This window comes from Oncorhynchus mykiss, chromosome 12, assembly GCF_057628025.1.
Source record: "Oncorhynchus mykiss isolate SJ-2025 chromosome 12, ASM5762802v1, whole genome shotgun sequence".
Classification (NCBI taxonomy): Eukaryota; Metazoa; Chordata; class Actinopteri; order Salmoniformes; family Salmonidae; genus Oncorhynchus; species Oncorhynchus mykiss.
In genome coordinates, this window is record NC_143033.1 from 79,845,514 (window position 1) to 79,872,567 (window position 27,054).

Genomic DNA, 27,054 nt, shown 5'->3' on the forward strand with positions numbered 1-27,054 from the left:
AGATTTGGCTTGTTTTAGGTTATTGTCTTTCTGAAAGGTGAATTGTTGGAAAGCAGACTGAACCAGGTTTTCTTCTTGGATTTTGCATGTGCTTAACTCCGTTCTGTTTATTTTTTATCCTGAAAAACTCCCCAGTTCTGAACAATTAGAAGCATAACCATAACATGATGCAGCCATCACTATGCTTGAAAATATGGAGAGTGGTACTCAGTAATGTGCCACATTGTCTTGCAAACAGGATGCATGTTTTGGAATATTTGTGTCCTGTACAAGCTTCCTTCTTTTCACTTTGTCAATTAGGTTAGTATTGTGGAGTAACTACAATGTTGTTGATCCATCCTCAGTTTTCTCCTATCACTACCACTCTGTAACTGTTTTAAAGTTACCATTGGCCTCATGGTGAAATCCCTGGACGGTTTCCTTCCCCTCCGGCACCTGAGTTAGGAAGGATGCCCGTATCTTTGTAGTGACTGGGTGTATGGATACACCATCCAATGTGTAATTAATAACTTCACCATGCTCAAAGGGATATTCACAAATATGTGCCCTTCTTTGTGAGGCATTGGAAAAAACATCCCTGGTCTTTGTGGTTGAACCGGTGTTTGAAATTCCCTGCTCGACTGAGGGACCTTTACAGATAATTGTATGTGTGAGATGAAGAGATGAGGTAGTCATTCAAAAACCATGTTAAACACTATTATTGCTCACAGAGTGAGTCCATACAACTTATTACATGACTTGTTAAGCACATTTTTATTCCTGAACCTATTTAGGTGTAGTTATTGACTCAAGACATTTCAGCTAGTTTTTTTAATTGATTTGTAAACTTTTTCGAAAAACATAATTCCACTTTGACATCATGCGTATGGTGTGTAGGCCACTGACATAAAAAATCTACATTTGATACATTTTAAAATTCAGGCTGTAACACAATCAAATGTGGGAAAAGTCAAGGGGTGTGAATACTTTCTGAAGGCACTGTATCCGCCTGGCTCTTCACCTTCTGTTTGTTTCCCTTTGGGCAGGTCTGGTTTCACTGAGTTATTCCTAGAACATTCCAACTTAAGTGAGGTTACATAAGGAAACCTTAAGTGAGGTTACATAAGGAAACCTTAAGTGAGATTGCATAAGGGAACCTTAAGTGAGATTGCATAAGGGATTTGTATTCTCATCTGAGCCGAAATCTAAAGAGGTCATTACATACAACTGTAGAACTATACTCAAATAGCCCTAGATATATGATTAGTATAGTAAATGCATCACCCCACTATGCAGTTAAGAACACTGTTTTGGCAGTCAAAAACATGAAAGGACAAGGACTGGCACTACAGTGAAAGTTCTACATGACATTCTTGTGAAGTGTTGATGATAAATAGTGGAGTCAGTCCGTGTGGAGTTTGTATGCTACTTGCTCTTTTCATACCATGCTGTCATGTTGGTAAACAGCAGTAAATATTGTCAGGTAGCTGTGATAGAGCAGGTAACTCCGCTACTGGCCTCCCTCTCTATTCCTCTCCTCCATCCCGCTCTCGTTCTCTGTTTACACCCTGTCTGTTTTGCTTCATTCCACTCCACCTTTCCATAATCTGTTTTTCAGCGAACGTGTGAGTATGTTTATAGAAGAGAGAGGGAGAGAGAGAGTTAAGTGTGGTCTGATTGAGGAGGTGGAATGGGCTGATAGAAAGAAGAAGGGAGGAGAAAGAGAGAGGGAAGGCTGAGAAAGAGGGAGTAGGGGGAAACAGACGGGTGGGGGGAGAAGAGGTATAAAAGTATAAAAGCCTTGCTAAACAGAATAAAGAAATATCCCCAGAGAGAGAGAGAGGGATTCTGAAAGAGACTTTACCAGAGAGTTGACACCATAACTATCTTCTTAGGGTAAGTACAACTATCTCATAGCTACATAACAATATACTATCCACAATATATTAAAAACAAGATCTACATTTGATATTGGTAACTTTGATTTAACTCCAACAGAAATCAAATCCGATAAAGGAGGTTCATGTTTAGGTGTAAATATTGGCTGTCACTTTTTGCAGCCTAAAATTAACTGTAAATAACAAAACATACAGACTTTGATCCATTAAAAATAGTGATACAGTGAGATGCATGGGTACAGCCTTCAGTTTATTTGATGTGCTACTGAGTGCTGAGTGATGGTGGTTAGCCTGGTGGTGCAGTTCTGTGGGTTAGTAGCATCCTGCATGGTAAAGTTTTTTTCCCAGTGAGGTGAGCACATTCTGGCCTGGGGGGGGGGGGGGGGGGGGGGGGTCTCAGGGCCTACTGTGTGTTCGTCAGGCTTCATACGCGCATAAAAGGCTGCAGACGATGCTGTCAGCACCTCACTAACACACACACACACACACTCATTGATATCCTCGTAACCCTTTTGCCTGTAAGGTCTGTGAGCTCCCTCCCTGTGGGCCAGCTGTGCCCCATGCCTGGGGGGTGACATGTGCCATTGGGTATGTAAAGGAGGGGCGTTGTACCAGGTTGTCATCCTACCCTGTAAACACAGGAGGCGACAGAGAGGGTCTGCCATGGGGCACATGGATGTGGGTGAATGTGGGGGTTTTTGTTCGCAAGGTTGGGGTCTTGTTGACTATTTGTACAGGTGTCAAAAACGTGGCAAGGTCACTGTGTGTGCGTGTGTGTGTGTGTGTGTGTGTGTGTGTGTGTGTGTGTGTGTGTGTGTGTGTGTGTGTGTGTGTGTGGACGTGTTTAACTATACTTGTGGGGACCAGAAGTCCCCAGAAGAATAGTAAATTAACGAACATTTGACCAACTGGAGACATTTTGTTGGTCCCCACACGGTCAAATGCTATTTCTAGGGGGTTTAGGGTTAAGGTTAAAATTAGTGATAGGTTTAGAATTATGTTTAGGGTTAGGGTTAGGAGCTAGGGTTAGTTTTAGGGTTAGGAGCTAGGATTAGGTTTAGGGTTAAGGTTAGGTTTTTTGGTTAAGATTAGGTGTGTGTGTGTGTCACTGCTCCATTGCTGCCAGCACTATGACTGTTTTTCTCATCCTTGGTATGGTCATCTTAAAACAATTCATAAATTAGCTTAGAACCCCCCGGCTTAAACAGGGCTTCAATTCTAATAAAATGGTTTTCAAGCATGAACTGCTCGTTTCAAGTCCTCGTTTCAGATCTTCAACAGATGGGACCCATCCAAAACGTTGACTCAGGTTTTCCAAAAAAACACCTGGAAGCACCTGGATGATCATCAAGAATCTTGGAAGAATGTTCTATGGACAGATGAGTCAAATGTATAACATTTTGGACGACATGGGTGCCATTTTGCCTGGCGAAAACCAAACACTGCATTCCACAGTAAGAACCTCATACCAACGGTCAAGCATGGTGGTGGTAGTGTGCTGGTTCAGGGATGCTTTGCTGCCTCAGGACCTGGACGACTTGCCTTAATAGAAGGAACTATAAATTCTGCTCTGTATCAGAGAATTCTACAGGAGAATGTCAGGCCACCCGTCTGTGAGCTGAAGCTGAAGCACAGCTGGGTCATGCAGCAAGACACTGATCCAAAACACACAATCAAGTCTACATGAAAATGGCTAAAAAGCAACGAATTTGAAGTTTTGGAATGGCCAAGTCAAAGTCCAGACCTAATTCCAATTGAGATGTTGTGGCAGGACTTAAAACGGGCAGTTTATGCTTGAAAACCCATTAATGTTGCTGAGTTAAAGCAGTTCTGCATGGAAGAGTGGGCCAAAATTCATCCACTGCGATGTGAGAGACTGATCAACAACTACAGGAAGCGTTCGGTGGGAGTCATTGCAGCTCAAAGTGGCACAACCAGTTGTTCAGTGTATGGGGGCAATTACTTTTTTTACACAGGGGCATTGGGTGTTGCATAACTTTATTTATGAAATAAATTAAATAAGTATGTAACTGTTTTGTTATTTGTTCACTCAGGTTGCCTTTATCTAATATTAGGTTTTGGTTGAAGACCTGATAACATTCAGTATCAGAAATATTAGAGAAAATGAGAAAGGGGGTAAATACTTTTTCACAGCACTGTATGCCCATAGAAACTCTGTACTTTCCTGTCTGTACATCACAAGGGACCCTAAAATCCAGTCATACAAAAATAACATTGGTTTTGGGAATTTGTTTGTTTGCCCTCTACTCTGGAAATACATAAATGTATAGGCCTAGATATTATTATTTTTGTTGACATTGAGAAATAGTGTGTAGTCAATGGATTTATGGCTGCAGACCCATGTAGACTCTTTACCATCAGTTCACTTGTTTTACAGCTGTCACAGTCCCTAACGTACAGTAACGTCATGCGCTCCCTCCATGCCTTCTTTCTCTCGTGGTGGTGGTATTATGACACATTTTAACATGTCTTCTCTCCAGCAGACCAAGAGACCGACAGACCGCCAGAGTGAGGATGAGGACTCTCCTCCAGTGTGTGGCCCTGTCTGTCACCATCTCTCTCTGCGTCTGCTACGGTACATTTCTACAAGTCAACGCTACGTCAATTCAGAATCTTTTTAGTAAACCTGGTGATCTACAGTGATAAGTCACGGATAACTTTCCCCTTCTTTTCCACAGATTCTCAAGAAAGCACAGAATCCTTTGAAGGTGATCGACCTTCAGATTCTTATGGCAGTAAAACATTCCCACACATTTGATGTATTATAAAAACACTGTATTTGTACATTTATTAATATTATTTCATCTGATTTAGAATTCCAGACCAACTAGGCCATTCAGTGAATTCAATATGATTTTGCCACTGAAATCTGTATGCCCGCCCCTGTTGAGATGGGGGTAATTTCTTCTAATAAAATGGTTTAATTTAATTCCATTACATTCCAGATGTGTTTGTCAGTCCATACCGAGCAAACTCATTCATCAACCCACAGAGTCCACAGAGGGGAAGTGCCTACAACACTCCATCAAGAGGCAGCACTTACAGGAGGTACCACACACAATACCCCATAATGTCAAAGCTGAATCAATAACTATTCAACCCCTTGTTATGTTAAGCCTAAATAAGTAAGTAAAAAATGTGCTAAGAAAAGCCACATAATAAGTTTCATGCACTCACTCTGTGTACGATAATAGGTTTTAACATGATTTTTGAATGACTACCTCATCTCCTCACCTCACACATACAATTATCTGTAAGGTCCCTCAGTCGAGCAATGAATTTCAAGGACAGATTAAACCACAAAGATCAGGGAGGTTTTCCAATGCCTCACAAAGAAGGGCACCTATTGGTAGTTTTTTTTGTTTTTTTTAAATCACACATTCAATATCCCTTTGAGCATGGTGGTTATTAATTACACTTTGGATGGTGTATCAATACACCCAGTCACCACAAAAGATACAGGCGTCCTTCCTAACTCAGTTGCCGGATTGGAAGGAAACCGCTCAAGGATTTCACCATTAGGCCAATATTAACTTTAAAACAGTTACAGGGTTTAATGGCTGTGATAGGAGTAACTGAGGATGGATCAACAACATTGTAGTTACTCCACAATACTAACCTAATTGACAAAGCGAAAAGAAGGAAGTCTGTACAGAACACAAATATTCCACAACATGCATCCTGTTTGCAAGGCACTAAAGTAAAACTGCAAAACAAAGCAATTAACTGTTTGTCATGAATACATAGTGTTATTTTGGGGGCAAATCCAATACAACACATTACTGAGTACCACTCTCTGTATTTTCAAGTATAGTGGTGGCTGCATCATGTTATGGGTATGCATGTAATCATTAAGGACTGGGGAGTTTTTCAGGATAAAACATTTACGGAATGGAGCTAAGTACAGGAAAAAAAATCCTAGAGGAAAACCTGGTTCAGTCTGCTTTCCACCAGACACTGAGAGATTAATTCACCTTTCAGCAGGACAACAACCTAAAACACAAGGCCAAATCTACACGGGAGTTGCTTACCAAGAAGACCGTGAATGTTCCTGAGTGACCGAAGTTACAGTTTTGTCTTAAATCTGCTGGAAAATCTATGGCCAGACTTGAAAATGGTTGTCTAGCAATGATCAATAACTCTTTTGACAGAGCTTGAAGAATTTTGAAAAGAATAATGGGCAAATATTGTACAATCCAGGTGTGCAAAGCTCTTACACGGAACTCAAACAGGCTGTGCGTGTGCGCCATCGTGCGCTATTGTGAATACATTTATTTTGTCCCCCTACACCAAACGCGATCACGACACGCAGGTTAAAATATCAAAACAAACTCTGAAACAATTACATTAATTTGGGGACAGGTCGAAAAGCATTAAACATGTATGGCAATTTAGCTAGTTAGCTTGCACTTGCTAGCTAATTTGTACTATTTAGCTAGCTTGCTGTTGCTAGCTAATTTGTCCTGGGATATAAACATTGAGTTGTTATTTTACCTGAACTGCACAAGGTCCTCTACTCTGACAAATTCGCGCACGCTCGCGCACGACGAGTCCGATCTGGTCAGCATGTTAGAGACTTACCCAGAAAGACTCACGGCTGTAATCGCTGCCAAAGCTGATTCTAACATATATTGGCTCAAGGGTGTGAATGCTTATGTAAATGGTTATTTTTGTATTTAAATATCAATACATTTGCTAACATTTCTAAAAACATGTTTTTAGAAAAAATATCAATTTAAACCATTTAGAATTCTGGCTGTAACACAACAAAATGTGTAAAAAGTCAAGGAATATGAATACTTTCTGAAGGCACTGTAGGCCTCTGTGTTCTTTGTTTATCTGTGTTTCATAATGGTTGACTGTGATTGTAGTTGACTTGTGTCTGTGTTTCAGAACAATGAAGTCTCCAGCGGAGAGACGCACAGAGACATGTGAGGACTACTCTCCCTGTCGCTTCTTTGCCCATCACTATGGTTACCAGCTGGCCTATCAGAGATATTTTGGAGCCAGGAATCCAGGCACAACGGGGACCCGTGGATTCTGAGTCCCTGTCCATCTTATCATAGCAATTATTCCTGCTATTGATTTATTGTACGCTCATTCAACACACTCTGACATTACGTAACAGGATATTGGTTCGGTGATGTAACAGTAACAGAGATGTGACAAATATATGAAAACATATCAGTAAATCAATTACGTATATAGTGATCCAATAATCTTGCGCATTTATATAATTCAAGCTCCATTTATTGTATAACTTTATAGCCTACTCACAATCACCACACCCTCAAAGAATAACTGCTTTCAGAAATCTGTGTTTGTGAAGATTAGTTTCACACCCACCTCCATTGTTCCCTTTTTCCATTCACACTAAGACAACCGTCTCTGTCTAACCCATATGTATTTATATGTATTAAAAAGTGTTTTTGAAGAGTTTCTTACATTCATTGTCTAAATCCTATGGTGTCACGATATTCCTCAGAGGGGCTTAGTAACCTTACTTGTGGGCTATAGAATTCCACCTCATTTGGTTCCACGTGTTGCCAAATTTCAGTTGAATATGATTTTGAATAGGGAGCAGATGTGTGAACGCTAATAGCTGTCCCAGTTTGACCAGTGTGGTAGCAACAAATCAGAAAAAGAGAGTACTGAAGCAAAATACAAAGAACCTTACATTTTAAAGAGACAACATAAAATGACATCATCAGTTTCCCACACCCTCTCCGATCCACACAATTAGCGCAGTGTTTTCAGGTCTGTAGATGTCTTCTACTCCCCTCATAAACCAAACATTCCAATCTGTCTAAAATATATCTTCTCCTCCACTAATGGAATATCAAGGACCATTCTTATCTGTCAGAAAAGATATATCATCTCCCTTAAACTTCCCGCAAGGTACAGACAATTAATTCGTTTTACTTACATTTTCAGTAACAGCTTAACCAAGAACCCATACATTTCATACCATAACATAATAGTATTAGAATAAATGGTTATAATTTAAATGTATACATTATTAATCATTTCAACTATAATTTCCTCCAACAAAAGTAATTAAGTAAAAATATTTTCAAGTACTGCTTAAGTCATTTTTTGGGGGTATCTGTACTTTACTATTTATATTATTTTATATTATTTATATTATTTAATTTTACCTCACTATATTCCTGTAGAAAATATTGTTATTTTTACTCCATACATTTTCCCTGAGAACCCAAAGTCCTCCCTACATTTTCAATGCGTGAAATTCACGCACTTATCAAGAGAACACATGGCCATCCCTACTGCCTATGGTCTGGCGGACTCACTAAACACAAATGCATCTTTTGTAAATAATGTCTGAGATTTGGAGTGTGCCCCTGACTATCCGTACATTTAAAAAATAAGAACATGGTGCCTTCCGCTTTGCTTATTATAAGGAATTTACAATTATTTATAATTTTACTTTTGATACTTAAGTATATTTTAGCAATTCGATTGACTTTTGATACTTAAGTACATTTAAAACCAGATACTTTTAGACTTTTACTCAAGAGGTTATTTTACTGGGTGACTTTCACTTTTACTTGAGTAACTTTCTATTAAGGTATCTAAACTTTTACTCAAGTGTGACAATTGGGTACTTTTTCCACCACTGCCCACGAACGGGCAGTCACATTGATGTTTTTTTGTGATTCCGCAGAACCAAAATGTTCATAATGAAGGCTTTGCTAGGATAGATTTCTGAACTTTGTCTCTACGTGGAGGAACGACATCAGCACTGACCCAGACGCTGAAATTACACCCCACATTGTCAAGGCCCAGAAGTCCGACTTGGAAAGAAACTGAGAGAGCAAAATATAGAGGGACATTTCCCATAAGGGTGAGGTCTTTCAATAAGGTCTTTACACACCCCTTAAGGGTGAGGTCTCTACATTCTGCAATGCTGTCAAGCAATAAAGTGCTACTTAAGAAGTTGAACATGAGTGGGGAAAAGGCAACAAGTAATAGAATATAATGGAGCAGAATAGAATATAATGGAGCAGAATAGAATCGAATGAAGCAGAATAGAAAATAATTGAGCAGAATAGAATGGAGCTGAATAGAATAGAATTTTGTTCTACTTCAGTAGTTGAACAATTTATGTGTTTTAGTTTTTATATGCCTATCAATGCTCCATACAGGCACTGGATATACCATAATATGTGTATTACTGGTGAATGAATGTACAATCAACAATCAATCTAAAAATTGCTTTCAGTTTCTTCATATAGGAAATCACTGTGGTTTGTTATAAAAAAAGCAAAACCTCTGATCAAAAGTCTGTCACAAAATGACGGATGTCGGTTTCTCTTCTTGTTCGATTAGTATCATATGGTTTTATCAACCAGTAGTTAGTTAGTGGTTTGAATATGATGTCGTGTGGGCATGCTGTAAAACTCGGACCTCTTGAGGTTGTCTGGTGGTACTGCACATTTAAAGGAGTGTTGTCTTTATACAGTGGGGTCCGAAATTATTGACACCCTTGATAAAGATGAGCAAAAATGACTGTATAAAATAAATAATTCAAATATTGAGCTATATTGTATGCAACAAAAAAAAAGGGACATTTTCATTCTCTATTTTCATGTCATCCTACAAATGTAAACGCCTGGAGTTTGCTAAACAGCATTGGCACTTGTATTGGAGTCAGTGCTATGGTCAGATGACATGAAAATAGAGCTCTTTGTAAAATAGGGTGGTGGATCTTGAATGTTATGGTGCTATTTTGCTTCCACTGGTCCTGGGGCCCTTGCTGAGGTCAACGTCATCATGAACTTTACCCAGTACATAGACGTTTTAGCCAAAAACTGGTTGCCTCTGCCAGGAGGTTGAAACTTGGCAGCAAGTGGATCTTCCAGCAAGACAATAACCCCAAGCACACATCAACATCCACAAAGAAATGGTTAATTGGCTACAAAATCAACATTTTGGAATGGTCCTCTCATTCTCAAGACTTGAAATCCATAGAAACCCTGTAATTTGAAAAGAAGAGGGCAATCTTTATTTTTTTATCCATTATTTTACCAGGTAAGTTGACTGAGAACACGTTCTCATTTGCAGCAACAACCTGGGGAATAGTTACAGGGGAGAGGAGGGGGATGAATGAGCCAATTGTTAACTGTGGATTATTAGGTGACCGTGATGGTTTGAGGGCCAGATTGGGAATTTAGCCTGGACACCAAGGTTAACACCCCTACTCTTACGATAAGTGCCATGGGATCTTTAATGACCTCAGAGAGTCAGGACACCCGTTTAACGTCCCATCCGAAAGACGGCACCCTACACAGGGCAGTGCCCTGGGGCATTGGGATATTTTATTTTTAGACAAGAGGAAAGACTGCCTGCTACTGGCCCTCCAACACCATTTCCAGCAGCATCTGGTCTCTCATCCAGGAACTGACCAGGACCAACCCTGCTTAGCATCAGAAGCAAGCCAGCAGTGGTATGCAGGGTGGTATGCTGCTGGCAATCTATAAGCACAGATGAAGGATATCAAGGATCTGGAAGGATTATGTATGGAGGAATGGTCTAAGATCCCTCCCAATATGTTTTTCCAACTCATTAAAAAATGCCTCATTGCCATTATCCTAGCAAGGTGATGTATTGAAAGGTACTGAAAACAGGGATGTCAATAGTTTTGACCCCTATCTTTTTGAGAAAAAAAGTATTACTTGTTAAACAAAATCTCTTTCTCTGAAGAATTGTATTAGTAGTGGTGTAAAGTACTTAAGTAAAAATACTTTAAAGTACTACTTAAGTAGTTGTTTTGGGTATCTGTACTTTACTTTACTATTTACATTTTTGACAACTTTTACTACATTCCTAAGGAAAATAATGTACTTTTTACTCCATACATTTTCCCTGACATCCTAAAGTACTTGTTACATTTCAAATGCTTAGCAGGACAGGAAAATTGTCCAATTCACACACTTATCAGGAGAACCACCCTGGTCATCCCTACTGCATCTGATCTGGCAGACTCACTAAACACACATGCTATGTTTGTAAATTATGTCTGAGTGTTGGAGTGTGCCCCTAGCTATCCATAAAAAAAACAAATCTAAATAGTGCCGTGTGGTTTGCTTCATAATATAAGGAATGTGAAATTATTCATACTTTACTTTTGATACTTAGGTATATTTTTTAGCAATTACATGTACTTTTGATACTTAAGTATATTTAAAACCAAATACTTTTGTATTTGTAGTATTTTACTGGATATCTTTCACTTTTACTTTAGTCATTTTCTATTAAGATATCTCTACTTGTACTCAAGTATTACGATTAGGTACGTTTTCCACCACTGTGTATTAGTATAAAATAATACAATTTCAAAATTTTTGGAGCATACAATTTAACTCAGTAATATAATTATTTAATTTCTACATTTTTGGAGCATACAATTTAACTCAGTAATATAATTATTTAATTTCCACATTTTTGGAGCATACAATTTAACTCAGTAATATAATTATTTAATTTCTACATTTTTGGAGCATACCATTTAACTCAGTAAAATAATTATTTAATTTCCACATTTTTGGAGCATACAATTTAACTCAGTAAAATAATTATTAATTTCATCTTCATCAAGGGTGTACATTTCGGCCCCCACTGTAGGTGTGGGAATTATTAGAGACATGTACATATCTTAAGTTAAGTATAAAAGGTGTCACACTATTTTTTCATGGGGTTTAAAAAAATCAAAAAATCATTTAAAGCATGACCTCACCAAAAAATATGATGAAGCATAAATGTAGAATGTTTTTTCGAATGTTTAGAATATATGCAACAATTATTTGAGAATTCAGGGTGTGTGTATGTGTGTGTGTGTGTGTGTGTGTGTCTGTTCAAGGTGCCAGTGTACATTTGCTGTTGCTTGTGGGTGTATGATACATGATTCCTCAACCAATCACAACTCAAGATATTGTGAGGGTCATAACTATAAACTGAGTGTGTGTTCATGTACTGGTGAGAGAGACAAGCAAGACAGAACAGTCTAAATCTCATACTTGTTGATCGTCCAGATCGTGAACCAACAGCAAAGAGAAAGATTGGCCATCCGTGTCCTCTGTGCTCTGGCATGTGTGTGCCACTCTATTGGAGGTAAGCGCAGAGATAGAGCGACAGCGTTAGTCAAGGTTTTGCACCTGTGCAAAATGTGGAACTCTTTTTAGGATTTCAGCATAAATGGAATAAGGAAAATAATCAAATAAATAATTAAACTTCATATAAATGTTAAAGAATAAATAAAACATGTAAACAATTTATAATGTTGTAGTTGTGTTTTCAGATCGAGATGATTAATCATGTACAATAGTGTTTCCTGTCTACATAAACTCCTCTACCCCAACTGCCTCAAAGCCTGCTAGTGGGAAAAGAGTGGGTAAGAAACACCACTAGGATAATTAGTACCAGAATGGCAGGGGTCTGATTGTGTGTACTGTAATGTTGATGACCAGTCGTAGATGCACTGAACATGGTTATTCTAAGTGCAGTGGGATTACACTTGTTTATATTTCTCTCGTTTTAAAAAGTGAATATGTTCTATGACCTTACAGGTGTGTTTGTTAAGAAGGACCTGGCCTCCACTTTGGTGCGACAGAAGAGAGTCGGCACTGCCCTTGCAGACTTGTCCCTGACTCAGCTGGAGAGGTACAGTACTGTTCTGTTGTCCCCTGTCTGTCATCTGTTAGCCTGGCACACAAGGTTGTTTTTCTACAAGGTGTCATAAGTTGTGTGAAGTTGACTGGATGTAATTTGGGTGGTGGACCATTCTTAATAAACACTGGAAACTATTGAGTGTAAAAAACCCAACAGTGTTGCCGTTCTTGACACAGACCGGTGTGCCTGGCACTTACTACCGTACCCTGTTCAAAGGCACTTAAATCCCTTGTCTTGCCCATTCAGTCTCTGAATTTCACACATACACAATCCATGTCTCAATTGTCTCAAGGCTTACAAATCCCTCTTTAACCTGTATCCTCCTCTTCATCTACACTGACTGAAGTGGCTTTAACAAGTGACATCAATAAGGGATCATAGCTCTCACCTGGATTCACCTGGTCAGTCTATATCATGGAAAGAGCAGGTGTTCTTAATGTTTTGTTCACTCAGTGTATGTGTTTTGATGTTAATCGATGTTTGTATGGGAACAAGCATCATTTCCACTTCATTTAAGATTCATTTAAGATGAAATGTGCACAAATATTCAGGGAATTTCCTGTTGTTATGGAGTGAAATGTTAATTATATACGGTAAGCCTATTTCTTCACACTGGATAATATCTAGATTTTCATCTATGTTGTTTTTTTCCCCCCTTTCTTCTTTCACCTCTTCCTCTTATTTTATGTAAACTGCCCAACCCCTTCATTCCCAGTCTGAGGGAGGTGTGTGAGCTTAACTACTGGTGTGAGAACCTGATGGACACAGCTGGGATCATTGCTGCCTACACCGAATTATATGGACCAATCCCATACTAGATGTCAACCCACTCCACAAACCAACTTCCATTCTGCAAGGCTTTTTGGAGAGAAGTAGGTGTAATGTTCTGAGGGTGAAACATCTGAATAAATCTAAACAAATGAAGTATAAATTGATACGGTGTTAGAGGGAGAGCGAGAGAGAAAGAGAGAAAGAGGACAATGGGAAGTTATCAAGATAACTATTTGGTAATATTCTGTAGTGTAGCATGGTCAACAAAAATATCTAAACAATGTGTCTTTCATAAAATTATTTCATATTACATAACAATATTTTAACAATGTTATAACATGATACATTGTGTGAGATCTGTAATTTCCTTAAAGGGAACAAATGAGAAACAGATTAGGTTACACACTAATGGAGACCTGAAGAAATGACCTCTGTGGTATCAAAGGCTGGTAAAGACCTTGATACAACTATAGTGGAGCAACAATAGTGGAGCAAAAAGTTCCATTGGCTTGACATTACTGACTTTGTTTATTGAAATATTGAAAGAGCAAAGTTGCATGTACAGATCTTCAGCACCTTCATGAATATAAAACATCTATGACAGCTGAAAACATTTAGACTACATTGCATTTTATATTGCATGAACAAACATATCTATCTACCTGTTCAATTGCATAAATGTTCCCAATGCTGGGGCATTTAACTTGGTCATCACTGCCAATGTTCGCATTCACAGTTGAAGTCGGAAGTTTACAAACACTTTGTTTGGCGTCAATAAAACTTGTAGTTTATAGCTTTGGCAAGTCGGTTAGGACATCTACTTTGTGCATGACACAAGTCATTTTTCCAACAATTGTTTACAGACAGATTATTTCACTTATATTTCACTGTATCACAATTCCAGTTGGTCAGAAGTTTACATACACTAAGTTGACTGTGCCTTTAAACAGCTTGGACAATTCCAGAAAATGATGTCATGGCATTAGAAGCTTCTGATAGGCTAATTGACATCATTGGAGTCAATTGGAGGTGTACCTGTGGATGTATTTCAATGCTTACCTTCAAACTCAGTGCCTCTTTGCTTGACATCATGGGAAAATCTAAAGAAATCAGCCAAGACCTCAGAAAACAAATGGTAGACCTCCAGAAGCCTTGGGAGAAATGTCCAAACTCCTGAACGTACCACGTTCATCTGTACAAACAATAGTACACAAGTATATACACCATGGGACCACGCAGCCGTCATACCGCTCAGGAAGGAGACGCGTTCTGTTTCCTAGAGATGAACGTACTTTGGTGCGAAAAGTGCAAATCAATCCCAGAACAACAGCAAAGGACCTTGTGAAGATGCTGGAGGAAACAGTTACAAAAGTATCTATATCCACAGTAAAACAAGTCCTATATCAACATAGCCTGAAATGTCCCTCAGCAAGGTAGAAGCCACTGCTCCAAAACCGGCATAAAAAATCCAGACTACGGTTTGCAACTGCACATGGGGACAAAGATCATACTTTTTGGAGAAATGTCCTCAGGTCTGATAAAACTAAAATAAAACTGTTTGGCCATAAAGACCATTGTTTTGTTTGGAGGAAAAAGGGGGAGGCTTGCAAGCCAAATAACACCATCTCAACCCTTAAGCACGGAGGTGGCAGCATCATGTTGTGGGGGTGCTTTGCTACAGGAGGGACTGGTGCACTTCACAAAATAGATGGCATCATGACGAAGGAAAATTATGTGGATATATTGAAGCAACATCACAAGACATCAGTCAGGAAGTTAAAGCTTGGTCGCAAATAGGACTTCCAAGTGGACAATGACCCCAAGCATACTTCCAAAGTTGTGGCAAAATGGCTTAAGGACAACAAAGTCAAGGTATTGGAGTGGCCATCCCAAAGCCCTGACCTCAATCGTATAGAAAATGTGTGGGCAGAACTGAAAAAGCGTGTGTGAACAAGGAGGTCTACAAACCTGACTCAGTCACACCAGCTCTGTCAGGAGGAATGGGCCAAAATTCACCCAACTTATTGTGGGAAGCTTGTGGAAGGCTACCCAAAACGTTTGACCCAAGTTAAACAATGTAAAGGCAATGCTACCAAATACTAATTGAGCGTATGTAAACTTCTGACCCACTGGGAATGTGATTAAAGAAATAAAAGCTGAAATAAATCATTCTCTCTACCATTATTCTGACATTTCACATTCTTAAAATAAAGTGGTGATCCTAACTGACCTAAAACAGGGCATTTTTACTACGATTAAATGTCAGGAATTGTGAAAAACTAAGTTTAAATGTATTTGACTAAGGTGTATGTAAACGTCCAACTTCAACTGTATGTAAGGTCATCTTGCCTTAATATTAGTTTAACCTGGCCATTCTACCCACAAAATAATGTATAATAAAATGCAAAAGGCACTCACTCACCTGCAAGAGAACTTGGTTGAAGCGTAGGCTATTCGTAACAGTAGCAGTAGCAAAGGTAGCAGGTTCACCACAAAACTGCAGACATGAAGCAAAGACTTTGAGTGCAAAACTGCAGTCTACTAGGTCAGCCACTGGGGGGGTTGAGCGTATTTAGTTTGACCTTCTTTTTTGGTGTTTCCGGTTTATCTCACACGAGACTTCCGCCCTAGCTCGCGGCAATCAAAACATGGTGGACGGCATCAATTAGCCAGAAGCGTTTATGTCAGGGTGATCTAAAAGGGTATCACATACATTAGTTTGATACAGGCAACGGCATTTATAGTTGACAATTCACCCGATTGGAAAGTAAGAGAGGGGAAAGGCGCACTGCCCACAGTTTTCACGTGGATAAAGGTAGAGTCAATTCAAGTTAGCTTTTTCGTTACCTGTTCATCGAGCTAGTTGACTGGCTAATTTAGCTAGCTAACGTTATGCTGATGTGAAACCTGCAGACTTTGGTGATATAGCTACCGTTGGTTACAAAATGTGCTAGCTAGCTAACTATTTAACATTTCAGCAAATTAATATTGGCGAGTATTTGCATTATCTATGGCTAGCTAACATTAGAACTGGTACAGCTTTGCTAGCTAATTTACCTAACGTTAGTTGTTAGTTTGGACTAGTTAACGTATACTTCTGACTAGCTGCTATTCAAACGATAATTGTTTTGTGACATTGTGCTGGGAGACGAACTTGTATGTACAAGTATGTTTCCCAGCACAATGTCAAAAGGCAATTGATTATTGGTTTAATCGCAGCAAGAGAGTGAAAGTTATTTATAAAAAGGACCTCTCTGAAATGAAAATGGATGGTCCTCCCTAGAGCAAAATATATTTTACCTAAACCCTCCCTGAACGCAAAAAACGAGTGACCCTCCCCTATACCTAAAATAATAATTAAAACAAAGTGGATAGCAGAGAACATGTCTACCGTTTACCCTCACTTATTGGACAGACCAGAGCCTTAAATATGAATATTTGTTTAATACCGTACCATTTTCCAAAAAGAATGAACATATGCCTGTTTGTTCATCTCATCATATTAATCCAATGCCAAATAAATGTATTGTTTGCAATGAAACTGCCCCTGTTTGCAAATAATAAAATCTGAGACCTCATTAGGAATCTGAGCATGGTGCTTTCCAAAGTTAGGCCTAATTTATCACCCCAGGCAGAGTAGACCGACGCAGAAAAATGGCAGCTTTAACTGCTCGCTACTCTTCTTCTGTAGCTCAACCCAACGAGAGAAGGTCACAAGCGTTTACCTAAAAGCTGTCTGGGTTTAAACATTATACATTGTACACACTTATATTGTATAGAAAGTGAATAACTTAATCAATTGGTAGTGACAGAATACGATTACTTCCCAAGCAAAGGACATTTTTTGTCTTTATGCTAGAAACAATGATATCCCCATATGCATCGGAATCATGTCTTTCCTGGATATTTTACAGCTTGTTTCTAGCATAAAGCATCACGGACCAAAGCGCTGTTATAGATCACTTTATATAATCAGATCTGTTTTTTCTTTTTTGCAATTTTCTTTAATAAAAAGCAGGCCTATGGCATACCATCTCATACCCCATCAATTTGAGTCTTGGTTTTAACTTAGCCTCCTTGTCAGTGAAGTGCTGTTATTTAAAGAGTGGATGGTGGAATTAACCAACAAATCTATTGACATAGCAGCCTATAGCCTAAGTTAGTCTGCCAACCAGGTGGGCCTACCTCTTATTTTTTTTAATAGGCTCCAACACAAAGCCCTCTTGTTAGTAGACTGTTGAAATGAATTATGCCTATTTGAATTTGCCTGCTTTCAGCACCATGAGCTGTCCATTTCCGATTGATTGCTTCATTTCAGCACCACAATGTAAGTTACTCGAATCTGGCTTATTGTGAGGTCAATAACTCTGATAAATAGGCCTACATCATGGGCAAGAACCCCATATAGTAGTAGCAAGCTATAAAGTTGACCTCCAGCCTTCCTTTTCATCTTTGCGCTCTCCTTCTCAAACTTAACTGAAGATAGGCTATAGCAGTGTTTCCCAACCCTGGTCCTCTAATACTCCCAACAGTACATTGTTTCGTTGTGGCCCTTGACAAACACACATCATTGAGGGCTTGATGATTAGTTGACAAGTTGAATCGGGTATGCTTGTCCAGGGTTACAATAGAAATGTGTACTATTGGAGGTACTCAAGGACCAGGGTTGGGAAACACTGTTCATGCGCAAGAGTGCATTTTTTGGGGGGAAGAAGCCCAAAAACTCTCCCTCTGAACTGCCACTGTAGGTCTACACAGCGCAGCCATTGGTTAGGAATCACACAAAAAAAGTTTTTGTTCAGCAAGAGCAGAGCAGGCTGGGGCTCATGGTTGGAATATACATTGCAGTGTGTAATACAGCCTAGATTTATTTACACCATCCCAGCAGCTATCTTAGAAGTATAACTTATAGATTTTCTCCAGATTGCAATAAGTTGATACTGTATCTTCCCTGGCAGGGTGAAGGAGACGCACCATCACCATGGGGCGACGTTCGACCTCCTCCACCAAGAGTGGGAAGTTCATGAACCCCACCGACCAGGCTAGTAAGTAACGTCATACCCTTTCCGTCGTCATGTGACCGCTCACATCATACGTTCACCTCACCTTGAGCATGACCACATGCTCTATGAACAATAGTAAAGGCATCAATGTAGAAGAGCTGTAAGGTAACAGGTTCTACATCAAACTTAATGCGGTGCCTTTTCCTCTTCAGGGAAGGAGGCCAGGAAACGGGAGCTGAAGAAGGTAAGACCTTGGCTGACAAGTTGAATGTCAATGACAGGTTGACTTTGTAGTCTGTCTATAAATCTCACTGTGTTCTTCTTTGCTGCGCCACAGAACAAGAAGCAGAGGATGATGGTGAGAACAGCTGTACTGAAGATGAAGGACCCCAGACAGATCATCAAAGACATGGAGAAGCTGGATGAAATGGGTGAGCCATTGCAAACAGGTTTTAAACAAGGTTGTGCGTTTTGTTATTTGTCTTCCAAAAATATCTTGCTTATCATTTTCTTTTCTCCTGTTCACATCCATTCTCTATCTGTTTTTTCCTGTGCCAGAGTTCAACCCTGTGCAGCAGCCACTGCTGAATGAGAAGGTGCTGAGGGACAAGAGGAAGAAGCTACGGGAGACGTTTGAGCGCATCGTACGTTTGTACGAAAGAGAGAACCCCGACACTTACAAAGAGCTACGCAAACTGGAGCTGGACTATGAGAGCAATCGTGGCAAGCTGTCACTCTACTTCGACTCAGTCAAGGTGTGTATGCTATGCTGATGAACATGTATGAATTGCACAGATAAACCGAGCAGTGCTGAGATCATGTCATCATTTTTGCTGTTCACTACTCACACTTTCTCTTCCTCGCTCTGTCAACTAGAATGCTGAACTGGTGGAGGTGGATAGCATCCCACTCCCAGAGATGCCCCACGCCCCCTCCAGCATCCTGATCCAGGACATCCCCCTGCCTGGGGCCCAGCCTCCCTCCATCCTGAAGAAGGGCTCCTCGTTTAGGTGGGCACTCCCCTGAATTTACAGTGCTGTCAGTATCATTCCTATGGACCATACCACAACCCTACCAGCTGCTCTGTAAACACTCTCTCACTCTCTCTTTCTCTCTCAGTAAGGGGATCAGTGCCTCCATGTCTGCAGCGGTGGCAGGCGTCCCTCGGTTACCCCCTGGTAGGAAACCCCCGGGTCCCCCACCTGGCCCCCCACCGTCTCAGGTCCTGGCAATGTACGCCTCACGCAGGGCCCAGTTCGCAGCAGACGCAGGTACTGCACACACACCTCACTACTGCTTGTTTGCACATGGGATCGGGAGGAATAAATATGCTTCATTCTACTTTCTCATCCAAATCCACCTTTCTCTGCCTACAACCAGATCCGTCCAACCAGGCCTCTGACATGGAGAAAGCCATGGACACTATGCTGATGGGAGGAGAGAGGGACAGTGGGAGCGAGAGCGATGGAGACGATGGGGAGGAAGACGACAGCGACTCTGAAGAGGACAGTGAAGGAGAGAGGGATGACGGAGGCGAGGTTGACAAGAGGATGATGGAGGACGATAGAGAGAAGGGCAGAGAGGAGGACAGAGGGGACAGACATGCAGGTGAGAGGCAGAGCCTTGTCCGCATATGTGCTTTCTTGATCACCCCAAGTGTGTTGGGTTCGGTCTTCAAGTCTGTGCACTACTTGGTGTTGTAGTTTAAAGAATGATAACACAGATATGGCGTTTTACACAAGGTTGTGTGATATGTTTTGCAGGACGCAGTGTGCGGTTTGCAGACATCCCCCTCTCAGCACCCAGGGAGAAGAGCAAGAAGAAGAGGATTGTGAAGAAGAAAAAGGCCATCACTCCTCTGCAGGCTATGATGCTTAGGATGGCAGGTAATGTATCTCCTTCAGTCTTCACACAACACCACTACCACACTTCAGCAGGACTTGATGATGCAGATGAATGATTGGATTGTTGACACTATTTTGGAGAATGATGTAATTTAGAGGTTTGAATGGAGGATGATTTCTCCATGGGAACTAGGTTATAATTTCTTCCTTCATCCCTTTTTCACTCATCCCCTTTATTATTTGTCTACAGGGCAGTCCATCCCTGAAGACGAAGAGGAGGAAGAGGAAGTTGAGGAGGAGTATACTGACTCTGACGACTCCGACATCGAGGATAGGGGACCACCAGGCGACAACCAATCTCATCTTATACCCAATCAGCGCATGCCACCACCCTCTGGACCAATGGGAGGACAGCAACCACCTCTACACATGCAGGGTCCACCAGGAACAGGGCCTCCACCGTTGGGACCACCCCCAGCTCCTCCAATGAGGCCTCCTGGTCCGCCCTCTGGCCTGCCTCCCGGCCCTCCTCCAGGTTAGTTGGTTTTATGTGTAGTAATGATTGGAGTACAGTGTCATCTTGTATGACGTTGCTTCATTACTATCAAATTACTAAAACAAAGCACTATGATGTGATATGTCATATGATATGTCTTGTTTGTCATCCTAAGGTGCTCCCCCGTTTTTGAGGCCGCCTGGTATGCTAGGTGGTCCAAGGGGACCGATGCCCCGGCTACTGCCCCCAGGCCCCCCTCCAGGTCGTCCCCCTGGCCCTCCCCCAGGCCCCCCTCCAGGTCTCCCTCCTGGTCCTCCACCCCGGGGACCCCCACCCAGACTGCCTCCCCCAGCTCCCCCAGGTATGTGTGGATGTATTTTTGTGCCTTTTATTGGAATTTCGCGACTTTATCCCTTCTCCTTAAACACGGAATATTGTCAAAACATACATTTTTTAAACATAACTACAGTTATGCAGTAGTACCCAAAGTTAACAGTAATAAAAATATATGTCAACATGGCACATACCTCAAGCTAAAATTAATGTAAAATGTTTTTTGGGCAGCAAAGCATGGGAATAAAGCAGGATTTCCCCCCACTCTAATCTCCTCTCTTCTCCCTTTCTGTAGGCATCCCCCCTCCACCACGATCTGGCCCCCCACGCCAACTCGCCCCTCCCCTTTCTCTTTTCCCCCCGCCGCTTAACTCCAACGTCCTCAGTGCTCCCCCCAGCATCGTCCACCGCCAGAAACCCGGCTCCAACCCGGATGGCTCCCAGAGCAACCCCAATGCCTCCATGCTGCCCCCTCCCTCAATGCCTATGTCCATGCGCCCAGGGATGCAGATGCCCCCTCCCCCGGGGACAAGTGCCCTGCCGTCGGGCGCAAACCCCACCAGCCACCACCATGCACCAACCATCGAGAAGCGGGCCAACATCACCTCTATCTCAGCCGGAGGCAGCAATCTGGCAACAGGCCAGGGGAGTGGCGGAGCCACCATCTCAGCCAAACCCCAGATCATCAACCCCAAGACAGAGGTCACCCGCTTCGTGCCCACGGCGCTGAGGGTGCGCAGAGATAAAGGGGCCGGGAGCGGAGGAGGGCCTATGGAAAAGAGAGGAAGAAGAGATGAAAGGGTGGGAGGCCAGAAGCAGCAGTCGATGGCTGCCCCCATGGGGTCGGCCAACCCTACTCAGATGGGCCCAGTCTCTCAGCCCAACATGAAGACCAAAGACCAGATGTATGAGGCCTTCATGAGGGAGATGGAAGGACTCCTCTGAGATTGACAAGGGCTGCGGGGTGAAAAGGGTGGGTGTGTTGAGAAAGAATGAACAGTAGGGGCCATGAAGAAAGTGTTAGTGATACCATCAAGCAGATGCTGTTCAGAAACACATTGGTTCCTCTAAATGAAGCAGAAAGGCTTTGTTTTTCACAATGAGACTAGAATCTCCTCCCTACCAACTTACTGTACATGGCTATGATAATTTGGCTCAATCTTTGTGAAAAAGCTAGTGTTTTTTTATGACTGTCAAATGTTTATTTTATTGTTGAACTGAGAAACGTGATGGATTTCAAAGAAAGAAAGGGGGTGTTTGTAGGAAAATCCAAATTAGTGTGCATATGCTTGTCTGAAATGGTTAGACCTGCAACTAAATAAATACTTAAACTCAATTAACTATTTTCAGTCCAATCTTTTTTTTTTAAGTATCTTTTCATAAGTCAGACTAGAAATTAATAAACCACCATGATGAACAGGCTCGTTCAGCACGATGCAACGTTTTGGAACATTCAGATGGAAGAACTAGGCTAAGGAATCACATCAGCTCTATTCATGGCATTTCTATCTGCAACGTTTGACAACTGAATGTGGTCTAAACATTGCAATTAATTTGAACGATTTATGAATTCAACGGGGAACATCAAGTCCCAGAAATCCTAGCATGAAATCTTATCCATTTCCGTACATGCGCACTTTAGCGTAGACGGCACGTTGGCAAACAAGCATGGCGGACGACTCGAAGAAAATTGTTGGGATAAAAACAGATGACGCAAAGGATGGAGATTCGAGTAATGATGATAACAGTAACGTTAATATCGCTGAAAATGATGAACAATTGAAGACCTTCAAGGATCTGGTGAGTAACGTTAGCTAGCTAAATTGAAATGGTGTATAAGCTTGCCGGCTTGGAAGCGAGCTAACCTTAGTTAAAACAGCACATCAACAAACCAACCTACCGCTGATAAGTTAGCAAGTTAACTGTCTTTCAACCACCAACATACAGTTCAGCATCCTACTGATGATAGCTAGGTACAGCTTTGAGATGATGTGATGTCATTGACAGACATTTAAAAATGGGGCGCGCATTCAGCCATGCGATGTGTGTAGATGTGTAACATAAACTCCATATTTTGTATATTCTGTATATTATATGTTTACATATTTCTGCAATGGCATGCATCTGTTTAATATAGGGTGTAACTGAAGTGCTGTGCGAAGCTTGTGAACAGTTGGGATGGAAGACTCCTACAAAGATCCAGGTCGAGGCCATACCTGTAGCCTTACAAGGTGAGTTCAGTTGGATGGAAGGGGGTGAATGTTCTTGTTTGTGCCATGTATAAAATGGTTGGTAAAGACCTGTCCTCTCGGGGGAAGGTCTCATGTCTGTTTGTACACTCACAATGCACTTTCTTCTCTCCTCTCTCAGGAAAGGATGTAATTGGCTTGGCAGAGACTGGCTCAGGGAAGACAGGTGCGTTTGCTCTGCCCATCCTGCAGTCACTCCTCGCTTCCGCTCAGAGGCTGCATACACTCATACTCACCCCCACCAGAGAGCTGGCTTTCCAGATAGCAGAACAGTTTGAGGCCCTGGGCTCCAGCATCGGAGTCAAGACCGGTACGTGGGCATTGGAAGGAGTAGAAACATATATGTGAAGGAACTCAAGTGTCATGTGACTGTTGTTTTAACTCGTCTTTTTTTCTGTTTCAGCTGTTATCGTTGGAGGAATTGACATGATGTCCCAATCCCTGGTCCTGGCCAAGAAACCTCACATTGTCATTGGTGAGAAAATAACTTAATCCAACCTACCCCTTTCAGTTGCATAATATGGTACCATCTTTTAAGTGCATTTCTGGTTGATACTAACTGTGTATTCACCGTGCATGTCATAACAGCCACCCCCGGGCGGTTGATAGACCACTTAGAGAACACCAAAGGCTTCTCGCTGCGAGCGCTGAAGTTCCTGGTGATGGATGAGGCAGACCGGATCCTCAACATGGACTTTGAGACTGAGGTGGACAAGATCCTAAAGGTTATTCCCAGAGACAGACGCACGTTTCTCTTTTCTGCCACCATGACCAAAAAGGTAACCACGTAATAGCCCCTTTTATCTATTCCTTTTAGCTTTTCATTTGAGACTTGTCAGAGTATCCCTAACACCTGGCCTGTCACACTAACCCTTCTATGTCTTCTATATTTACCAAGGTCGCCAAGCTGCAGAGAGCAGCTCTGAAGGATCCAGTTAAATGTGCCGTTAACACCAAATACTCAACAGTAGAAAAACTTCAGCAGTACTATGTCTTCATACCCTCCAAATACAAGGTACTTGAAGTTTGATGTTCTAATGGTATCAAGGTCATTTGTCTCTGAGAAGTCAGAAGCTGTGTATGGTTAGTGTTGGATTGTAAGTTAACTGGCTGTGTCTCCAGGATTGTTACCTGGTGTCCATCATCAACGAGCTGGCTGGGAACTCCTTCATGATCTTCTGCAGTACGTGTAACAATGCCCAGCGTGTGGCACTGCTGCTCAGGAACTTGGGCATCACTGCCATCCCCCTGCATGGGCAGATGAGTCAGGTACCCCCCCTTATCCAAACACACTACTGTCTACCACCATACTCCACATATCATACTAACACTTCCAAATGTTTTACACATCAGAGAAATCTGCATGTAAGAAAGTATAAATGTCTTTCTCTGTTGGTCAGAACAAACGTCTGGGGTCGCTGAACAAGTTCAAGTCTAAGTCTCGCTCTGTGTTGCTGGCGACGGACGTGGCATCAAGAGGACTGGACATTCCACATGTAGACTGTGTTATTAACTACGACATCCCAACCCACTCAAAGGTATCAATCTTGCTTGTGTGGATGTTTCTCCCCGGTCTGTGCAGTCTCTTCAATGTTATCACAAATTATGACCCAACTGAGCTAGTTTAGTGGTGTTTAATTGTGTGTGTGTGCGCTCAGGACTACATCCACAGAGTGGGGCGTACCGCCAGAGCAGGACGGTCTGGAAAATCCATCACATTTGTCACACAGTAAGGGCCACCTTTATGCTCGATCTCAACCAATCCTATTGAAATTGGTGACTTCGTCCAAATATTTTCCTCTGATTGACATATTAACCTCTCAGGTATGATGTGGAGCTGTTCCAGCGAATCGAAACTCTGATTGGCAAGAAGCTGCCTGCCTTCCCCACGCAGGAGGAGGAAGTGATGATGCTGGTGGAGAGAGTGAGCGAGGCACAGCGATTCGCCAGAATTGTGAGTCTCAATCAGTGTCTTTTCAGCAGTGTCGTCATCCATTGTAAGAGCTCTAAAGTCAGTCACGATAACCTCTTTCCCTCTCAGGAAATGAAGGAACAAGGAGAAAAGAGGAAGCGGCCCAGAGGAGAAGAGGGGGATGACACAGAGCAGTCCAGCGGTGTGAGGAAGAAAGTAAGAGGCGGCGCTGGTGGTGGCGGAGGGGGGGGGAGAGGAGGTGGCAGAGGGGGAGGAGGAGGAAAAAACCGTGGCGGAGCAGCATGGAGAGGTGGACGTTAAAGGTGTCAGTAGAATAACACAATACTGTACATATTGTCAGAAAGCATGTCATTTTCTCCTTGATATAAAACATCTGATTATTAACAGGTGCCTCTACAACCACCACATCACCGAGACAGGCTATTTAATTACCAATGACTTGTTCAATTTACTAATCAATCTTTCCATTTGTAATAAAATGTTTATGTAAAATCAAGACCATTTTCAGTGAGTTGTATTCACAATTTGATAATAAAGCTTGTTCAACATGAATGGAATCCTGATATTATAATATAACATTGTGAATTTTTATTAAATATTTCATTCAATATTTTGAATGTATATTTGCAATGCAGGTGACATAAACAGGGAAAAAATAGACAATGACCTATATTTCCAGGAAGATAATGGTACAAAGAAGCCCCACCACTTTGGACACAAGATGGGGGTGTCGCATATCATGCATGATATCTAACCAGTTACTGTGGCAGTTTATTGTAACATTTGTACCATGTCAAATATCTCTCCATGCGATACCTAACGAACATACAAAATGAACATTGCATCAACAGCGTGTTAATGACTGAAGGAACAAAGACGTGCATTATTATTTCGTGCACTGAGCATAATGATTTAATTGAAAGAAAATGTATTAGTAAACTTTTTTTTTAATGTCGAGGGTCCGGTTGAAAATGGTGTCAGGGAACAGGTGAAACGATGGACCAGAAATAATTCCTCTAAAAATAGTTGGGTTTTCTCTGTTTTTAGCCAATAGGAGGCGAGGGTAGCAGAGACTGCAGCGTGCGAATCCAATTGTGTTTTAGCCGCATCAAGTAGGTGTGTGCCGTGTATAGACTTTCACAGCTTGATATTATATTCACCTCATGTGGCTTCAGAATAAAACATGATTTGTATTTGTTTATCATTAGACGTCTGTTTTTCAGAGGATATCAACACTTTAGAAAATATAGCACGTAAAGCATCACAATGAGCTATTGAATTCGGAGGAGCTGATCTATTGGTCAATATCTATGTCTGCACAACCCATCGTGGGCGGAGTAACAGCTGTCAGATCTGTTCGGTTGAGGGGACCCACCATAGGGGCAGTGTCTTTGGTGCAAACCAAATCCTAGATAGATGCCTGAATATCAGTTGTGTTGTTCCATAAAGTGATATTAAAGAGGGAGGTCGGTCTATTCGTGTGAACCGTTGTCCTCGTTTCTTCTCTCACCACCAGGTAAATTACCAGCTCTTTTAGGAATAATTGTATTCTGCATAGTTACATTAGCAGCTTGAAGACTGTCCGGCTAGATGGATTTAGGCTACATAGCGCAACTGTGGAAATACTTGCAATGATGTCGTTATATTATGTTCAGAACTATTGATTACCCAGATACGTTGAATTAAAATATGTTAAAGGCATATATTGCGTTATATTTATTGAAGATTTTAATTGAATAAAATAGAAATTAGGACTTTGGAGTTGTTGCTACACCAAAATTGACTCCCTTGACCAGTAGAGCTCTCTGCATGATTTCAGATGGTTTCTGTTATCAAAG

The 27,054-nt window shown here is 41.4% G+C and overlaps 5 protein-coding genes across 7 annotated transcripts in view; all 5 read left to right on the plus strand.

Moving 5' to 3' along the window:
• The first annotated feature begins 1,766 nt into the window (after positions 1-1,766).
• LOC100136171 (matrix Gla protein) lies at positions 1,767-7,332 on the plus strand. Of its 2 annotated transcripts, none has more exons than XM_036936678.2 (5): positions 1,767-1,875; positions 4,379-4,473; positions 4,577-4,606; positions 4,844-4,946; positions 6,792-7,332. In XM_036936678.2, the coding sequence occupies exons 2-5, from the start codon at positions 4,413-4,415 to the stop codon at positions 6,940-6,942; spliced, it is 345 nt and encodes a 114-aa protein (XP_036792573.1). In that variant the 5' UTR covers positions 1,767-1,875; positions 4,379-4,412; the 3' UTR covers positions 6,943-7,332.
• A 5,109-nt stretch (positions 7,333-12,441) lies between these two features.
• Positions 12,442-13,454, plus strand: LOC118937824 (osteocalcin 1-like). Its single transcript, XM_036939526.2, has 2 exons — positions 12,442-12,578; positions 13,303-13,454. Exons 1-2 carry the CDS (start codon positions 12,466-12,468, stop codon positions 13,403-13,405), a joined length of 216 nt encoding a protein of 71 aa, XP_036795421.2. The 5' UTR covers positions 12,442-12,465; the 3' UTR covers positions 13,406-13,454.
• A 2,510-nt stretch (positions 13,455-15,964) lies between these two features.
• LOC110538318 (WW domain-binding protein 11) lies at positions 15,965-22,370 on the plus strand. The gene is made up of 12 exons (XM_021625055.3): positions 15,965-16,173; positions 18,317-18,403; positions 18,574-18,605; positions 18,699-18,792; positions 18,920-19,116; positions 19,238-19,371; positions 19,481-19,632; positions 19,742-19,969; positions 20,125-20,247; positions 20,456-20,740; positions 20,877-21,062; positions 21,330-22,370. The coding sequence occupies exons 2-12, from the start codon at positions 18,340-18,342 to the stop codon at positions 21,977-21,979; spliced, it is 2,145 nt and encodes a 714-aa protein (XP_021480730.2). The 5' UTR covers positions 15,965-16,173; positions 18,317-18,339; the 3' UTR covers positions 21,980-22,370.
• Positions 22,371-22,697: 327 nt separating this feature from the next.
• On the plus strand, positions 22,698-25,768 carry LOC110538319 (putative ATP-dependent RNA helicase DDX47). The gene is made up of 11 exons (XM_021625057.3): positions 22,698-22,834; positions 23,172-23,265; positions 23,405-23,593; positions 23,687-23,758; positions 23,872-24,062; positions 24,182-24,298; positions 24,406-24,552; positions 24,684-24,821; positions 24,942-25,012; positions 25,108-25,237; positions 25,325-25,768. Exons 1-11 carry the CDS (start codon positions 22,703-22,705, stop codon positions 25,514-25,516), a joined length of 1,473 nt encoding a protein of 490 aa, XP_021480732.1. The 5' UTR covers positions 22,698-22,702; the 3' UTR covers positions 25,517-25,768.
• Positions 25,769-26,265: 497 nt separating this feature from the next.
• LOC110538962 (myosin-10) overlaps positions 26,266-27,054 on the plus strand; it is a 64,853-nt gene continuing 64,064 nt past the window's right edge. Inside the window, exon 1 of one of the 2 annotated variants that reach the window (XM_036938507.2) lies at positions 26,266-26,732. The gene's annotated coding sequence lies outside the window, so the exon portion shown is untranslated. The remainder of the gene's footprint in view (positions 26,733-27,054) is intronic. The other variant, XM_036938505.2, reaches the window with a different exon arrangement.

What these genes read in the sequence shown, in the direction of transcription:
- LOC118937824 (XM_036939526.2), top strand. Translation starts at nt 12,466, where the DNA reads ATGTTCTATGACCTTACAGGTGTGTTTGTTAAGAAGGACCTGGCCTCC. An exon ending in TCCCTGACTCAGCTGGAGAG is followed by an intron (nt 12,579 to 13,302) that starts GTACAGTACTGT and finishes CTTCATTCCCAG; the next exon opens with TCTGAGGGAGGTGTGTGAGC.
- LOC110538318 (XM_021625055.3), top strand. Translation starts at nt 18,340, where the DNA reads ATGGGGCGACGTTCGACCTCCTCCACCAAGAGTGGGAAGTTCATGAAC. An exon ending in TCTACTTCGACTCAGTCAAG is followed by an intron (nt 19,117 to 19,237) that starts GTGTGTATGCTA and finishes TCTGTCAACTAG; the next exon opens with AATGCTGAACTGGTGGAGGT. An exon ending in AAGAAGGGCTCCTCGTTTAG is followed by an intron (nt 19,372 to 19,480) that starts GTGGGCACTCCC and finishes TTTCTCTCTCAG; the next exon opens with TAAGGGGATCAGTGCCTCCA.
- LOC100136171 (XM_036936678.2), top strand. Translation starts at nt 4,413, where the DNA reads ATGAGGACTCTCCTCCAGTGTGTGGCCCTGTCTGTCACCATCTCTCTC. An exon ending in AAGCACAGAATCCTTTGAAG is followed by an intron (nt 4,607 to 4,843) that starts GTGATCGACCTT and finishes ATTACATTCCAG; the next exon opens with ATGTGTTTGTCAGTCCATAC. An exon ending in AGAGGCAGCACTTACAGGAG is followed by an intron (nt 4,947 to 6,791) that starts GTACCACACACA and finishes TCTGTGTTTCAG; the next exon opens with AACAATGAAGTCTCCAGCGG.
- LOC110538319 (XM_021625057.3), top strand. Translation starts at nt 22,703, where the DNA reads ATGGCGGACGACTCGAAGAAAATTGTTGGGATAAAAACAGATGACGCA. An exon ending in CAGCATCGGAGTCAAGACCG is followed by an intron (nt 23,594 to 23,686) that starts GTACGTGGGCAT and finishes TTTCTGTTTCAG; the next exon opens with CTGTTATCGTTGGAGGAATT. An exon ending in ACATCCCAACCCACTCAAAG is followed by an intron (nt 24,822 to 24,941) that starts GTATCAATCTTG and finishes GTGTGCGCTCAG; the next exon opens with GACTACATCCACAGAGTGGG.